Source organism: Rhagoletis zephyria, unplaced genomic scaffold (genome assembly GCF_001687245.7).
Source record: "Rhagoletis zephyria isolate East Lansing unplaced genomic scaffold, Rhagoletis_zephyria_1.1 Rzeph_scaffold_00068, whole genome shotgun sequence".
Classification (NCBI taxonomy): Eukaryota; Metazoa; Arthropoda; class Insecta; order Diptera; family Tephritidae; genus Rhagoletis; species Rhagoletis zephyria.
The window spans coordinates 283,994-303,238 of record NW_016157152.1 but is presented as its reverse complement, the minus strand read 5'-3'; the positions used below and the strand labels follow the sequence as shown (position 1 = coordinate 303,238).

Below are 19,245 nucleotides of genomic sequence, written 5' to 3'. Positions count from 1 at the left end.
AAAAATTTTTTGCAAGGCTTTTATAGTTGAAGTTGCTGAAATATTCTCCATTTTCATGACAAATGGAAATTGTGAGAAAGAGTCAACGCAAATTAACCACATATGGTTTTCGAAAGGACCTGCGAAATCCAAGTGTATTCTTTCTTAAGGCGATGATGCTGCAGGCCATGTAGAAAATTCTTTAGATGGATCTGATCTGTAACTGTTGCATGATGAACATGTTGATACAACTTCTTCTATATCCTTATCGATCTTAGGCCACCAGCAATAACGGCGAGATATTTGCTTTGTGCGGACAATACCCCAGTGTCCTTCGTCGGATTTGTCTTAGAATTACAATTCTATTGAAATCAGTTTGAAGAACTATAACATCTTTAATAATGGTAAAACCAAAGCGATGATTAAAATAAGGTAATATCTCCTTATCATTTACCATGGCAGGCCAGCCGTGTTTTATGTACTGGCAAACTTTACTTAAAACTGCATCCCTCTTTATTTGTTCTGCAATTTGAACATCAATTGGCAAATTTTTTATGTTTTCTACTAGATTGATTTCATATATGATATCATGTTGATCAGGCTCAGAGTTATCTTGACTTGGAAGACGTGAAAGTGTGTCAGCATGTAATTTTGTACTTTTATATAAAATTTAATAATCGTATCCTGACAAAATTATTGCCCAGATGCCAGAGGCTTATGATCAGTTACTAGAATAAACTTTCGACCATACGCAGCAATCTCTGAGTAATTCTTAATAAATGAACAATAGTAATTAACTTTCCCAATGACTGTAATTCTTCTTAATTTTTTGGATATGGTATTTTCCAGATTGCTTCTGTTCGATCCTTTGACTGTTGTATACCAGATGCGCTTATTATATGACCCAAGTACTCAACTTTACTTTGCATAAATGAACATTTATCAAGATTACAACAAAATCCACTTTCATATAATCTGTGCAATAGTAACCTAAGATTGCGAACATGTTCCTCATCGGTTTCGCCTGTGCAAATAATATCGTCTAAATAATTAACACAACCAGGAATTCCACTAATTGTTTGTTCAATCAAACGTTGAAAAATTGCAGGTGCACTGGCTACACCAAACGGTGGCTTCTAAATCCCTAAATCAGTTAGTCGTTTAGCCTCTTCTTCAAATATCTTATGAAGTGCGTATGGAATTGGTCTCGCTTGGTGTGAGGCAAATGAAGGTTCTTCACTACCGTTTTAATAGATGAAATCTATTTTGTATGAAATTTAACGTGTCAGGAAAAAATTTCGCGAGTGGGTTGGCTGAAAAATCCTGGCCATCATATTTTTAATTAAATATTCAAAAATTATTAATATTTCTTTAATTTTGCACTCATTTGTTTAATGAACAAATTACATATAAACCTATCGAAAGCATAAAGTCTCTGGAATGTGTTAAACAGATGAGTGAAAATTACTAATTACTAATTACTAATATTACCTACCTGTTCATACCTGCCAACCCGATATGTAGGCCAGGAAAAAAATAGACAAGTTTTCACATTCTATTGGCCTAATACTTTTGATTGGTATATAATTTGTACATTAAACAAATGAGTACAAAATTAAAAAAAAATAATAATTTTTGAATATTTAATTAAAAATATCCTGGCCAGGATTTTTTCAGCCAACCCACTCGTAAAATATTTATTAACACGTTAAATTTCATAGAAAAAAGACTTCATCCATTAGACAGATAGGTGAAGGTCGTGCCTTTGTCGGATCTTAGACTATACGTTTATGCGGCAGAATCAATGAATTCTTCATTTCATGAATGAGGCATTTCATGTCACCGCAGCCACCTCTGTGCGCGACCTCCAACGATTTCGACGAAAGTTGAAGAGATTTAAGGTCTAGGTGACATGAATATACGTGCAGCATATTTTGCCGATATGACGTAGGGTTGTCTATTTACACGGGACTTAAATTTTAAGAAAACGTCATACATACTTTCTTTAAAGTGCCGTATCTTGGAAACCTTTTAACGACACTTAATGGCTTTAATTATACATTTTTTACATTAATGTGCAACGTATAAAAAAAAAAGTAAACATTTTTTTTTGATTTTTTTTTATTATAGCATTTTTTTTAAAGTTTTAGTTTTACATAAAAATATTGTCTATAATGTCAACCTTAAGTACCCAAATGGGCGTAATGGGCTACTTAGGCGTATGGACTCTAGATCGTCTAACGCTCCAGCAATATGATAAATAGACATTGAAATTTTATGAAATTGTATATTTTTGAAAGAGGAAAGCTGTGTAAAAACAAAAACAATATGAACGAATCATATTAACTTTACTAAAGGGTCTGAAATATATAAAAAATCCCTTCATGGAAATGGCAGAATTGAACTTGTTTGCGACGGGATTGGAGGAAATTTTAAGAGACTAGCAGCTAGAGCAAGTCTTCAACTCCTGACTGAGGCATCCAATCGCGGGCCATTTTGTTAATCCCGGGATTTCGGGATCTTAAATTGGTAAAGCCGGGATTTCGGGATTTTATTAGATACCATTAATTTAAATATCCTAACAAACTAGTTTTGTAGTCTTGCTTTAGTACGGATACTAGAAATAAGAATAAATTTGTGTTTTAACCAAAGAAAAATAGCTGTCTTTATTTTATATCAGTTTAAAAAGCTAATTACAAAATTGAGCTGTTTCCTGTTAAAATATTTGTAATTATGTACTTAGATGTAAAATAGCCTAAATTTTTTAAGCGATTAAATCCGGCAAAAATACATTTTCAAAGCTATCTTACAAATGCTTATATCAAGATATAAAAAGCCTACACAAATATTGCCACTGATATAACTTATATCTAGCGACCAAAATGACAGCTGGGAAGCAAAAATTTTATCCTGTGGAGACGGCCGGTAACAGACCCGGCGAACTTCGTCCCGCCCAAAATTAGATTTTTAATTTAAACATTTTGGTCCAACAGTTTCTCCAACAATCTACATTTATGATTTGTACTGGCACATTCATCGGCTAAGACTATGGTTGGTGGTCGTTTGCCGCCTTAAATAACCGAACAAAATGTGTTATGTCCATGGGAAGATCCCTGGTGGCAACAATTAGAGGTCGGAAACTATCGATAGCACTATCGACACTATCGATGGTTTCAGACTATCATGACTATCGAGGGTGTAGACTATGGTTTATACTATCGACATTTTGGAACTCGTTAATTTGAAAGTGTCAGAAATAATTCAAGGAACCGTCTTCAATTGAGAAATTGTTTAAAACGCGTACGTTCGGTGTGGTTGATACATACTTATGTATGTGTACGAATGAAATTGAAAATTTATAAATATATAAAGCGAAACAAAAAAGGTAAATATGTGTAATCAATTAAGAAAATATTAAAATGAAGTGTAGAATATCTATAATTACTACAAGAGCGTGCAATTGCTGGCTTATGCCGATGACATCGACATCATCGGTAACAAAAACCGCGAGGTCTGTTCTGCCTTTTCCAAGTTGGATAGGGAAGCAAAGCGTATGGTGGTAAACGAGGACAAGACGAAGTATCTCCTGTCATCAAACAAACAGTCAGCACATTCGTGCCTTGGCACCCACGTCACTGTTGACAGTTACAATTTCGAGAAAGTAGAGAATTTCGTTTACTTGGGAACCAGCATTAACACCGATAATAATGTCAGCATTGAAATCCAACGTAGAATCACTCTTGCCAACAAGTGCTACTTTGGACTGAGTAGGCAATTCAGGAGTAAAGTCCTCTCTCGACGTACGAAAACCACGCTCTATAAGTCACTCATCATGCCCGTGCTGGTATATGGCGCAGAAGCATGGACAATGACAACATCCGATGAGGCGGCTCTTGGGGTGTTTGAGAGAAAGATTTTGCGGAAGATTTACGGTCCTTTACGCGTTGGCGACGGCGAGTACCGCAGACGATGGAACGATGAGCTGTATGAGCTTTACAACGACATAGACATAGTGCAGCGAATTAAAATACAGCGGCTCCGCTGGCTTGGCCATGTCGTTCGAATGGACACCGACGCTCCAGCTCTGAAAGTATTCAACTCGGAACCCGCTGGTGGTAGCAGAGGAAGAGGGAGGCCCCCACTGCGATGGAAAGATCAGGTGGAGAAGGACTTGGCTTCACTTGGCGTTTCCAATTGGCGTCAGTTGGCACAGAGGAGAAACGACTGGCGTGCTTTTCTGAACTCGGCCAAAATCGCTTAGGCGGTTACAGCGCCAAAAAAGAAGAAGAAGAGTAGAATATCTATTAATTTATTCCAGATTAATCCGGAAGATCTTGTTAATAGCAGCAACTGTTCAAGCGATTCTGGGGAGAGTGCCACGAAAAGCAGTAGCTCGCAAACCAAACGAAAAATAAGAATTTCCAAGGTTTTTAACTGAAATTATTAAATGAGCTAAAAATTTATAACTTGCATATATAAATGGTAATTGGCAATGAATTTTTACGTGCAGGTTTGGAACTACTTCGCTAAGTCAAACGACAAAAAATAGGCGAAGTGCTTAACATGCGGAAAGGAGTACAAAACCAGCGGAAATACTAGCAATTTAAGAGACCATTTAAAACGGTTTCATCCAAATGTGCGGAGTGGGGATTCGGACGTGGATGAAGCGTCTAGTAGCCGGCAGTCCAGTATAAGATCTGTTGCATCATATTTCACGGGAGCAGAGGAATATGACAAAACCTCGAAACGAAAGCAAGACATCGATTGCGCTTTAGCTAAAATGGTTGCAGAGGATTATCAGCCTTTAAATGTTGTCGAAGATAAAGGCTTTAAACACTTGATTCGCGTTTTAGTATGTTTTAGTTTAGGTATGTAATGCACAGCTAGGGTTGCCGTTTTGGGCTTTTCCTACAAAATTTTTAAGGTTTTGTTCTCGTTGGTAGGATGGTAGGACGCTTAAAATTTTGGTAGGTTCCTTTGCTTATAAAACAGAAAACATCTTTTTTTGTTGTCACTTTGTTAGCACTGTGGGTAGGCAAAAATTGGGACAATATAAGTTTTACCCTCAATCTGTTTCTTGGATGAGTCCAACCATAAAAAATCTCGTTGCTTACTGGCATAGGCAGAATTTCAGCAATTACCTTCGGCGATTCTCTGAACTCCGTATGCGCTATAAAAAGTTGCATCCACTGGGTATCTAAAGGGATATCAAGTAATTGATTTGACAGACGTAAAGGCAGGTTTATAAACCAGATATTTTTCTTTGAAATGCAGTGGCGAATCGCTAATAGATTCAACAATGACAAGGTTGTTTAAATATTTTAAATGGCATTAGAAGAGCGATTCAAATGCATACTACATAACAAATGTACGTGTTTACAGAATATTTCATTTTTTATCACACACGAAAATTAAAAAGAAACCAACTTATTGTTTCCATTAAATCGCAAGATCTCAAAGTTTTTAACCGAAACTTGAAGAAATTAATGGCAAACCTGCAGCGCGTAGATTTTTCCTCAGCCCGGCGGCTCCTACACCCGGACATTTGGCAAGCCTAACCGTGCGATTTTTCACGTCATTTACTCCGAAGGCTTTATTAGAACTATAAACTATGCGAATTTTTTGCCAATTTTTTTGGTTTTTCGCAATTTATTCGAAACTTTGAGGGCGTACAAGTCAAACGGATCTCAGATTCGCGTTCAAAGGGTCGAATTACATATCGGTACGTAGGTCTGCTTAAAAGCACACACCCACTTTTTATGTGTGCTATGTATATATCTACTAGCTATTATTCTGATCTTTCTGTTTACCTGGAAATCCTATTTTAAGTATAAAAACCAGCAAACAAATTTATTTACAGTCGTCAAACGCCGTTTTTTGGCTTTTGAACCCTATCTTGGTAGGAAAGAAAGTTTTTCAGTGGTAACCCTGTGCCAAGCGCCAAAACTTTGAAAAACGTTTTATTAAAAAACCGGTATGATTTGGCTGAGCAAAAATTGAAAGCCATTCTATCGGAGGTGCGTCACGTTAGCATAACTTGCGATGGCTGGACTTCTTTGGCCAACGAAAATTGTATAACCGTAACGTGTCATTTTATTGATGATAATTTTTTGCTGAGGTCAGCGGTTTTATCTACAAACATATCGAACTCATTGAAATTCGTTTTAAGAAACTGGTCTATTTTCGAAAAAGTCAGTTGCATTGTCACTGATAACGCAAATGCAATGATATGTGCATGCAACCTACTAGAAAAACGCCACATGCCGTGTGTTACTCACGCACTGAACGTACTTGTGCAAGATGCCCTCAACGCTTCGGAGGAAATTTCTAAATTGGAAAAAAAATGTAAGATCAGTAAGTGCTTCTATCTACGGTTAAAGCCCCATCTCCTGTAACTGCATAGGAACCACTGATATTGAACGATTTGAATGGTCTTTTGAAATTATTTACTGAGGCGACGGAAAAGGTAATGGCAGAAAATATGCTTATAATCAATATATTCTCAATAGCGAGTTCGTTTAGATATGGCATTCACCGAAAATTGCTAGATTCCCAAACTACATTGATTCAAAAAGGAAGGCTTCCACCTGGCTGCCAGTGGATAAGCCGCTACGAAAAAACTTGAGGATGAGGTGCAACATATATGCGCTACACACAACGCTAAAATTAAAAAGATATTTCGGAAACGCTTTCCACTAGCAGCAGTGATCGGACTTTAGAAAAATTCTGTGTGGTAGAATCTGGAAAAAAATGTGGTAGATTTCAAAAAAATGTGGTAGATCTTTGGTTTTGCATCAAACTTTCTACAAAAATTAAAAAAATTCTGCAAGGTTTCACCCAAACGGCAAACTTTTTAATTAGACTCTAAAAAAATTTAATTTTAGTATAATAAAGTGCAAAGTTGAAGTTCCTAAGAATTGCGTTGAGTTTTGGCAATTTTTTTCCTTGACAATGTAAAGCAGTTCCTTCCATATTAACATATTTTTCGAACATATTTTAAGAGACTTCTGCAACCTTGCGGAGAGCTGCCAGCTTTTCTTTTTATCACATCACGAACTAGCGAACAAATGTGGCACGTTCCAGAAACAGCCAGTTGGGATTTGTCGATTTTTACAATTCTCAAGTAAAAGTAAACAACGCCTCAGAAACCTTACATGCACTTAAATTTGCTAATACTTTCACAAAAATCGCCGTTTTTATAACATTTTCGCTATTAATTCCTTTTATAAATCATATATTTTGTAATTTAACACAATAAAACCGCGTTTTCTGTCGAAAAATTGATTACTGAGAAAATTTACCATTTTACAGCTTATTTTATCCTCCCATTCGGATTTGTTTACTTTTACTTGCGGAATGCGGAATCTTGTATTATATAATTTTTGTTACCATATAGTGTTTAGTGTTGGACAATTTTTGCTCTTAAAATTAAGAAAATTATGTCAAGCAAAAATAAAACTACTGAAAAACGCGAATATGTGGTATATTTCAGACCTTGAGTGGTAGATGCTCAAAAAAGTGGCAGATCTACCACAATGTGGTAGAAGTCCGATCACTGACTAGCAGTGGCCAAAGCACGTCCTTTTTCGATTTTGTTGACAAGCGGCTTGATGATACGAAAAAATCGTCAAGAGTAGGTGCCATAATTTCAATGCGCCAATATTTTGAAAACAACAATATTGCAAAAGATGCTGATCCACTGCTGTATTGGAATGTAATTGTTGAATTAGAGTATTATAAATTGCTTCATAAGTGGAACGACTTAAATTTTCGTTTTATAGCTCACAACCGAAAATCTGCGCGCTGAAATATTTTTGTATTCCTGCAAGATCGGTAGAACCAGAGCGAATATTCAGCAAGACCGGGGATGATAATCAGCGAACGGCGTTCTCGCTTAAAGCCAAAGCAAGTGGACGTTCTGGTATTTTTGAACAAAAATAAATGGTTGTTAGACAGGATTAAAATAATATGCACTATGTACATATAATTATTAAAAATAAATAGGGATCTACAAGCAGCAATTCCAAAGAAAACTATCGTAACTATCGATAGTCTATCAATGGTTTGTAAAAAAATATCACACTATGGATAGTGAGGACTACCGATAGTTTCCGACCTCTAGCAACAATGATCCGGATCTATGGTGAATGTGCCCTAGAAACTTTATCTTATAGTTGGTTGCAATTTCAAAATGAATGCATATCCTTGTTCCACAGAAATCAATATACATATATAGACTGAGATGAAATACCTTAAAAGCCAGTTTCGCGAAAGTAATTTAAGTGAAAAATGATTTTTTTCTGTCAGGTTCTATATTAAATTCAATTAAAAAAATAAATTTTCATTAAATTGCTTTCATGAAACTGGCTTTTAAGGTATTTCGACAGGTGGTGATTTGAGATTTACCACTGCACAACTCAACGCTGAAGCCGGATTCCAGCATTCGCTATCGCTAATTTTGATCGCTAAAAATCTCCAAAATAATAGCAGGCGTGCCTAAGAACATACACCACCTAGTTAAATGCTCCTCATACTACCAGCGTTAGTTGAATACACATTGCATCTGTTACTTTTATGTTGCGTGCTTTTAGGAGCCACTGGCGATTGTCAGAATTCCACTGCTGGTGTCTCCGAATGAAGCTTTAACGCATAATAATGTTGGCAAATCACATCCATTGGCCCAAACGTAGCACACGAGAGTTCGATATTCTCAATGGTTCAACAGGTCGCTTTAGTCTGACATGCTCGGCACCTTTTCTTACATGTCGATTTTTAGTAATAACTCGACCTCAGCACACCCTGGCAATTGGACTACCCTTACCGTTTCCAATACATGCTTTGAATATACGCCAAATCAGATAATAAAAAATATTTTAAGTAATAACTCAACTCCAGCGAGAACTGGCGGATTAAATTGTGAAACTAAACTATCCAGAAACCCACTCAAACAAACACACAAAACTTTGTTAAAATCCCTCCAGCCATTGAGGATTTCACTCACAAATATACCTACGGAAGAATTATTTACACATTCAAATATAAGTAAAAGTCAGTATGTTTGTATTTTTCCACGCCCTCTTTTCAAAGAGCCCATTTTTCTCAATGAGTATGGGATTAATTTCCAATATCTCCATACGAAGTGTACCAGTACTGTACTATGAACATTTCTAGAGAAATGCAGTATGAAATTCGGCTTGAAGGTAGGTGCCACGTCCCCTTCTCCAATAGCTTCATATTTTCTCCGTGACTATGCGATTAATTTCATATATCACCACACCAAGTTCCAGTACTCTACCAAGAACAATTCTAGAGATATGCAATAAGAAAAATTCGGTTTGTATGGGAGGTGCCACGCCACCTTTTCAAATAGTCCGAATTTTTCTTCATGAGTTTGCGATTGATATCATATATCTCTATACCAAGTTCCAGTACTCTACCATGAACATTTCCAGAGATATACAGTATGACAATTTCGGTTTGTATAGGAGCTGCCACGCGCTTTTCCAATAACTCCAATTTTTCTCCATGAGTATGTGATTGATTTCATATACTTCCTTACCAAGTTCAAAAATTTTACCATGAACTCTTCCAGAAATATGCAGTATGAAATATTCGGGTTGTATGGGAGGTACCGCGCCCTCTTTTCCAACAGCTCCAATTCTTCTGCAAGAGTATGCGATTGATTTTAGTTTCAGTACTCTACCATGAACATTTCCAGAGATGTGCCAGAGGAAGTGCCACGCGCCCTTTTCCAATACTTCCAATTTTTATCCAAGATTGATTTCATATATCTTCATACCAAGTTCCAATACTCTACCATAAATACTTCCAGAGATATGCAGTATGAAAAATTCGGTTTGAAAGGGAGGTGCCACGCCCTCTTTTCCAATAGGTCCAATTTTTCTCCAAGAGCATTCGATCAATTTCATTTGCGCCAATACCAAGTTCCAGTACTCTACCATGAACACTTCCAGAGATATGCAGTATGAAAAATTCGGTTTGTATGTGAGGTGCCACGTCCTCCTTTTCCAATAGCTCAAATTTTACTCCTAGAGTATGCCATGAATTTCATATATCTCCATACCAAGTTCCAGACCTCTACCATGAACATTTCCAGAGATATGGAGTATGAAAAATTTGATTTGTATGGGAGGTGTCACGCCCCCTTTATATATCGCGATTTTTGTTAGCTGATAAATATCCTCTGAACGTCTGCAGCAGGTGTCCGAAATTTAAAAAAAANGAGCTGGATTCTTATCTTTAAGATACAGATTGTATTTTAGGGGGGGTTTGAACCCCAAAACTCACCCCTTGTGTGCGCTAATGATGTACATAATATGCATATACATACAAATGTAAGTGCTAACAGCAATGTTAGTTGCTCCTTATGGCAACATAAACGACTCTACGTACATAATTGCCTACATTATTTCTCCATGAACTGTACATACATATTTGTTTTTTTAAAATAAGAATCAACATTAACGTTAACATTAGCAAGTATGTATATGTATACATAACCCTTGCTTTGCGATGTATTCCGTACGAATTAACAGCAGAGGGCGCTCTCAACGATGAGCAACGCTGTTATGTGGGCATGTATGTTAAATTCTATAGGATATTTTAAGTACTGCAGTTCCATTTTTAGCCAGTATTTAAACTTTTTTTGAAGTGAAACTTCTTTAGCGGCGGTTGGTTGGTTGGTTGGGAGTAAATTGGCAAATTCAAAGGAAATTGCACACGGAAATGGTGCAACGGAAATGATGCAACGGAAATGGTGCAACGGAAATGGTGCAACAGAAATGGTTGGGGCTGAAACAAGTGGTTCTTGTGTGTATGCATATGGTATTAATTTAAAAAAAATTTGCTAATAAAAGGTTAAAGAATAACACTTAGAAAAAGACCAACACAAGAACGAAAGTAAAGGTGACTACGTACATAGATAAAGAAAAGGAAAGGTAAGAATAAAAACAAAAACAAAGGTGCGTAAAGATAAAGGCAAAAAGAAGACTAAATTTAAACACTTTACTTATATATATAAGGGCAAAGGTGAAGGGGAATATGTAGATTAAGAAAATGATAAACATAAAAGTAAAGACAAAAAGGAGGATGAGGATACCGATAAAAGTAAAGATGAAGATAGAGGAAGGAAGATTAAAATAAAGGTAATTAAAGAGGAAAGGATATAGAGAGAGACACAGACTCAATCTGGTAACTATTTTGGGATTTTAGAGATTTTCGGGATTCTCGGGACTTATCGATAAAATAATCGTTATTTTTTATCGGTTTTGTTATCGATTTTTTATCGAAATTTTTATCGATATTTTTATCAATTTCGATATTTTCGGAACATATCGACATATTAATTGATATTTTTATCGATTTTGTTAACGATATTTTTATCGATTTTGTAATCGATATTTTGTTATCGATATTTTTATCGATTTGGTTATCGATATTTATCGAGTTTGTTATCGATAGTTTTATCGATTCTGTTTTCGATATTTATCGATTTTATTATCGATATCTATAGATTTTATCGATTTTGTCGTTGATATTTTTCAATTTTGCTATCGTTGTTTATCGATTTTGTAATCGATATTCATCGATTTTGTTATCGATATCTATCGATTTTGTTATCGATATTTATCGATTTTGTTATCGATATTTATCGATTTTGTAATCGGTATTTTTCGATTTTGTTATTGATATTTATCGTTTTTGTTATAGATATTTATCGATTTTGTTATCGATATTTTTATTGATTCTGTTTTCGATATTTATCGATTTTGTTATCAATATTTATCGATTTTGTTATCGATTTTGTCATTGATAATTATCGATTTTGCTATCGGTATTTATCGATTTTGTAATCGATATTTATCGATTTTGTAATCGGTGTTTTTCGATTTTGTTATTGATATTTATCGTTTTTGTTATCGATATTTTTATCGATATTTATCGATTTTGTTATCGATATTTATCGATTTTGTTATGGATATTTTTATCGATTTTGTTATGGATATTTTTATCGAGTTTCTAATAGATTTTGCTACCAATATTATTATTGATTTTGCTATCGAAATTTTAATCGAGTGTTTCATCGATTTAGCTATGATTGCAATGAGTGTTGTTGATGTTTCGGGTATAAAGGCATGAAATTTGTGCGTTCCTGCAATATATTGTGTCTTTGCGAATCTATCTTGAAGCTTTTGCTTAACGGCGTTGTAGTCACTCTTGGACGCATACAGCACCTTGGTTTTCACTAAATTATTCCCACCCCATTGGTAGAGGGCCTCGGGTGTAAGAATTTGATGTGACGTCGGGAGCTGATTACTTGCTCCAGCTGCTAGTCGCTTAAAATTTCCTACAATCCCGTCGTAAGCACATTTCCCATGTGAACTTACATCAAAGTTCAATTCTGTCATTTCCTTGATTAATTGTTAATGATTTATTCAAACTGTTTTTGTTTTTTGCACGCCTTTCCTCTTTCAAAAATATACAATTTCATAAAATTTTAATGTCTATTTATCATATTGCTCGAGCGTTAGACGATCTAGAGTCCATACGCCTACGTAGCCCATTACGCCCATTTGGGTACTTAAAGTTGACATTATAGACAATGCTTTTATGTAAAAATAAAAAATTTTAAAAATGCTATAACCAAAAAAAAATCAAAACGAAAAATGTTTACTTAATTTTTTTTTGTTTTTTATACGTTGCCCATTAAAGTAAAAAATGTATAATTAAAGCCCATAATAAGACGGAAGAAATAAATTTTTTTCATTAAGTTTCGTTAAAAGGGTTCCAAGATACAGCACTTTAAATAAAGGTATGTATGACGTTTTCTTAAAATTTAAGTCCCGTGTAAATAGGCACCCCTACGTCATATCGGCAGAATATGCTGTACGTATGTATATTCATGTCACCTAGACCTTCAATCTCTTCAACTTTCATCCAAATCCTTAGAGGTCGCGCACAGAGGTGGCCGCGGTGACATGAAATGCCTCGAATTCAAAATGAGGTAAAATGGCTTCAACATCGGCAAGCTCATCCAGGAAACAATTCTGATCCGATGACTATAAAATTTTTTTAGTTGGAAAATGTGAAAGTGAACTCAAAGGCGCAAAGTTGCCGAGCATGCAACAAGTTCTGCAATTATTTTTTTACAAAACGCGAGTGGAATAAAATTCGGTGAAAGTCGGTGTAAAAAATACAATTGATGCTACCATTGATTTTTAACAAAAAACAAACATTAATACGATTACCGCAACCAACTGTGTGAAACAATTTTAATGCCGCCACCTGATAGGATTTTTCTATACCAAAAAAAGTTATACCCCTATTTTTTATTTAGAAATCAAAAAATATTTAAAGACTGCTCAAAAACCTCCAAGTATGCCATGTATTTTATATGGGGAAAAAAAACAGATTTCATAGAAATGGTATAGAACTCTTGAAAACTCTGTTTCTCTTTAGGAGATTCCCAATAATACCCAATTGTTTATTTAAGAATTTTTTAATGGTAATAGTTACCAGTTTTATAGGTCCTCCAAAGACCCTATATATATAATGCAATCGGGGACCAATAAAAAATCGTTAGTATTAAAACATTATTAAATAAACAATTGGATATTATTATTGGAAGTCTCCTAAGGAGAAGTAGAGTTCTTCGATCAAAAAATATTGATTTTCAAGAACTCTATACCGTTTCTACGAAAACTTGTTTTTTTCCAGTATAAAATAAATGGAAAAAATTGAGCGCTTTGAGCACTCTCTAAATATTTTTTGATTTCAAAATGAAAAATAGTGGTATATTTTTTCGGTATTTAACAATCCTAGGGGGTGGCGGCATTGAAATTCTGACTTTACTTTATTTTGGGCCACCCTAACGTGCATACATATACATATATAACGCCTCATGTAAAAACGACCCTATAAACATTTTGACGAACGTTCGAAAATTACCTTCAATATCCAATATGCATATCGAACTGAGAACGAACTCATAACCAACCTTGGTTTTCCAACGTTCAGAGTAAATTTGAAATACACTCGAAATGGGTTCGAAAAAAAATTAAACCATAGTAAAAAGAGAGAAAGTGAAATCCAGCTCATTCTCAAAGGAAAATATAAGACACTTAGAGCGATAAAATAAAATTTCAATTCGATAATGGGCCGGATTCATCGAATTCATAACGAAGGGAAAATACAATGGATAACGAAGGTGCCGTTTTGCTGGAGAATGGTTTAGTTCTTGAATCGAATACTAATATATTGCACATTCGTTATCGAAGGTAAGACTCGAAAAAAGATTGGTTTTCCAATCATTTTCGAATTGCTAACCAAGCCCAATGTTTATTGGAGATAACTGGTTTTTTAAATATTACTCTTTTTAAAGTTGAATAGTGTTGTGCTTTTTTAACCGATTTAATACTTCAAAAGCTTGCTGGAAAGGTAATTTTACGTACATTTTAAATAAAACATAATGTAGAATTTTTCTAATATATACATTAGACTGCATCACCAAAAAAAGTTGCGGTTTTTCCGCCAGGATTACAAAATCTATTATATTTTAAGACCAAAATATTTCGGAAAAATATCAAGATTTAAGTGAGCTGGACCGATTTGAAAATACCTCCAAAAATGGAGTTTTTTATGAATAAAAATAGTTTCTTTAAGAACTTTTTGAGAAAAGTCCCCTCAGATGACAACACAGATTAAGCTTAAAAAACCTGCATAAAAATTTTCAAAAATCTCTTCAACGGAATCGTAAGAATGAGATTTTTGGTGCTGTTTTTTTACTTTTTTCAAAGATTGATTTACGAAAAACTTGAATAACTGGGCCAAAGGGATTTCGGAAGAAAGGTATTTTCACACTGTTTTTATTTCTGTGCGAAAAAAAGTCATTCGTGTCCTTTTTTTCAAACACCAACACATCAACTTTGAATGACGTTCGTTCATCCTACCTTTCTCTTTCATTCTAAATCGGAAGAGTTTAGGTTCAGTTCAGTTTTTCTTATACCAATCTTTGAAAAAAGGTAAAAAACAGCATCAAAGATTTCATTACGATTCCGTTCAAATTTTTTTTTTAATTTTTTTTAAATATTTTGATGCAAAATTTTTAAGCTTAAACCGTTTTGTCATTTGAGGGAGTTTATTCAAAAAAAATCTTTAAGAAACTATTTTTATTCATAAAAAACTCCATTTTTTGAGGTATTTTCAAATCGGTCCCGCTCACTTAAATCTTAACATTTTTCCGAAATATTTTGGTGGAAGTCTTAAAATATAATAGATTTTATAATTCCAATGGAAAAATAGTACTGATTTTTTTGTATGGGGAGTGATGCAGTCTAATATACACAGTTAAAAAAAAGAAATGCAAAATCAAAGGAATTGGTGTAATTTCGACATTTTTGGTCGAAAAAGCTCAACCCGGAACCCCTAGGAGCCACGTGAAAGCTTTTAAACCAATTACGTATTTATTTATGTACATTTTTCATACAACATAGAGGCCACTCTAATGTACATACATATGTATATGCATGCGTGTGCACCAATCTATTAATAACGTTGAATTATTTTAATATCTATTGCAAAATTTTATACAGACAAGACTAAAAAGTAGAAAATAAATAATATAAAAAAAGCTTTTTAATATACAACGCTTTTATAAATGGACTAAAAAGTAGAAAGTAATAATTCTCAGTCTAATAGAATTTGTTTTGATAACTTTTGATTTTGAAATTTTAGCAAAAGTCATTATAAACAATTTATGAGATTGAAAATGAAAAGCGTGGGGCGCATGTAATAGACCAGAATTGATATGAAGGGTAGTATATATATGTACGTGGATATATGAATAACGACCGCTTAAAATCTCAAGCTATCAAATTTGTACTTTCTCTGTAGAAATTTTAGATCTATGTTATGTAGTTTGACTATTGTCAATTAAATCTAATGCTTTGTATTGCATGCGCCCCACGCTTTTCATTTTCAATCTCATAAATTGTTTATAATGACTCAAAACAAATTCTATGAGACTGAGAATTATTATTTTCTACTTTTTAGTCCATTTATAAAAGCGTGGTATATTAGAAAGTTTTTTTTTTTATTATTTATTTTTATTTTCACAACTTTGGAAATGTTTTCATTCATTTTTATTTCCAGAAAATCTATATACACGCACGTACCGAAAAAATATTTAATTTGAACCTCCATACATATTCATGTACATATTTCAAGCCCTACTATTTAAATAGGCGGCCGATAAAGTCTGTGGTATGCTGTGGCTCTTATAGCTGCATCCTTACATCTATTCCGTGTGTTGCAATATCTACGGAAGCAGCAGTTAATTTTTTATGAAGAAAATTATTAAAAAATATTCGAAAATTTCTCTACTTACATATATGTTTGGCTTTCCTTTGTTTTATTCCTCCAACATCAAAAGCTGGATTTTTTTTGGAAAAAGTTGGTACAACAAAAAATACGAAACACGTTTTCTGTCAGATAGCTAACATGGCTGATAAGAAGAAGAAGTGAAACTACCTTCTAAAAATTATTGTATCATGATTTGAATGATAATTTTCAAATCAAAATGACAACTGACGGAAGCCGTCATGCGCCCCATTGTGTTTACTTGTCACTGCTAATCACATGAATAAAAATCATAAAAACGAAAATGCGACGGCAATAGTTCTTGTTTCAAATGTTTTGTATCCATCGCACACCACGGAATTTATCGGCCGCCGATTTAGCGGGATTCGCTAGTCTTTCCATTGCACCACAACTAATTAGTCGGAGCGATTAAGTTGGTGAAGTATGCGCACCTCCATACATCTTCATGTACATATTTCAAGCGAGCCCCAACTATGTAAATAGGCGGCCGATAAAGACTGTGCTGAGCGGTGGCTCTTATCATCGTACAGTTTCCTAAGTAAAAACACTATCAGCTGATTGCCAAAAAATGCCTACAGCTGAGATCGCCTGTTTTGGGGCATTTGCTCTTATCTTTTACAATTTCTTTCATTTCTATTATAATTTCTTCCATTTCTATTACAATTTATTCAAAATACACTAACACATTGAACAATGCACTAACCAAAAACACACCTACAGCCTGCCAGGAAAAACGGTAAGAAGAAGAGTTACTTTACTTATGAAACTGTACGATGGCTCTTATAGCTGTGAAGAAAATTATTAAAAAATATTAGAAAATTTCTCTACTTATATGTTTGCTTTCCATTGTTTTATTTTTCCAACGTCAAAAGCTGGACTTTTTTTTTTTTGAAAAAGTTGGTACAACAAAAAATACGAAACACGTTTTCTGTCAGACAGCTAACATGGCGGATAAAAGAAATGAAACTACCTTTTAAAAATTTTTTTATCATGCTGTTGTTTTTTCCACCATAATAATAGATTGGCGCTTGCACATATGATAGTGTTTGGCCGAGCTTCTCTTCCGATCTGTGACGTGCGCCTTGATGTTGTCATACAAACGGGAGGGACCTACAGTTTTACGCCGACTCCGAACGGCGAGTTTATGTTTATGAGAAGCTGTTTTACCAATAAATTCTTCAAATAAAAACGGCCTCACGCTCAATAACAATTCTTCAATATGATTTATAAGGCTAAAAAAACCCCAAATAGTCAAAGACAAGCACGCGTTCAGGCTAAAAATCTAAAAATAGAAATTAACAAAGAAAAACAAAAAGAACAACAACAACAATAACCAAATTATCAAGTCTAAATAGCAGCAGAATAGCTTCCCTTGATTTTCGTTGGTTTGATATATATAAAAAAAGTGGACAACAGTTTATAAGGCGAACTTAGCGCAGTGGGTAGACTGGCTTTGTAAGCTGGGGTCGCTGTGTCGAATCCCAGTGAAGAAGTCTGATGAGAAAATATGGTGATCTCGGAAATAGCAGCTATAACTTCTACCATTTATAAACTATTGTTGTTTTTTCCACAATAACTTTTCAAATACAATCGGCCGCAAGCTCAATATATTTTTTTTTATTTGACATATGTATGTATGTATATCGGAAAAATTAAGATGTGTTTGGTCTATTTATTTACTACTCACCCCGTTTGTGACGTTTTTAAATCGACTTTATAAATGGGCTTACATTTTTCTACTGACCCTTCCTTAGAAACTTTAGCTGGAAAAATAGGAAAATACAAAATAAAAGACGATTTATTTAAATGATGCAAATTGATATGAAACAATGGCTGCGTTTCTTTATACATTCCGGATAATCCCATTTCACAGCCGGAATAAACAGAATGCGTTTGAAATATACGTCACCATATCATCAGGTACGTTCTAAAGAATAAATAAACAAAAAAGTTTATTCCAAACGTTCAGAATGAATAAAGAAATGCAGCCAATATCTGCATAATATCAGTCAATCAATGCTAAGGGAGCGGAAAGAAAAAAAAAGAATAAAAACTAATTTCTATTTTGATACTTTGTGTAATGATGTTTTTGCAACTTGTTGTGATAACATAAATTAAGCCATAATACTTCTTAAAAAACAAATATATTGAAATCAGCTTCCTTCAACATTAAGGCCATATGAACTACATTTGTACTCTTTTGATAATCTTGGTTCCAAAATTAGGGCGTACTCAGCTCATATCGTCGCTTGGCGTGCAATACCGCGCATACGCAAAAGGCAATACCGCGTATATGATGCAAGCCCAATTTTATAGGAGGAAGAAAACACTGGTTTTTTAGCAAAACTCGTGCACCTTTTTTTACTGAACTAATAGTTTATTATATTTATGTTTGACTCACAATATACAAACAATAATTCATCAAAAAGGTCGTACAAACTACATAAAACGGCTTTTTAAAATATACATTACGCTTACGCTTTTATCAACTTGCAATGTTGTGTTCCAGAAACTTTCAATGTTGTGGATCCAGAAACTTTCAATGTTGTGTGTCCGACACCAAAACAAAGCTTTGAAAGCTCCTATAAAAAAGCATAGTGAATAGGGCGAGGTAGATGACATCTAGATGTCGCCCTATGTACTACGTTTGCTACACCGGAAATAGACGACACGCCATTTCTTTAAATAAAATTAATTGGTGCTCGTTTGTATGTACATACATATGTAAATGCATGTGTGTGCACCTTTCTATTAATATCGTTGAATTATTTTAATATCTATTGCAAAATTTTATTCAGACAGGACTAAAAAGTAGAAAATAAATAATATAAAAAAAACTTTTTAATATACAACGCTTTTATAAATGGA

General features: G+C 34.3%; 1 protein-coding gene across 9 annotated transcripts in view; it reads right to left on the bottom strand.

The window, feature by feature from the left end:
• LOC108371389 (syntaxin-binding protein 5-like) overlaps positions 1 to 19,245 on the bottom strand; it is a 552,451-nt gene that overhangs the window by 305,479 nt on the left and 227,727 nt on the right. For all 9 annotated transcript variants that reach the window (XM_017626982.1, XM_017626947.1, XM_017626939.1 and 6 more), the window contains one exon: positions 18,065 to 18,140. In XM_017626982.1, coding sequence (XP_017482471.1) covers positions 18,065 to 18,140 — 76 coding nt within the window. The remainder of the gene's footprint in view (positions 1 to 18,064; positions 18,141 to 19,245) is intronic.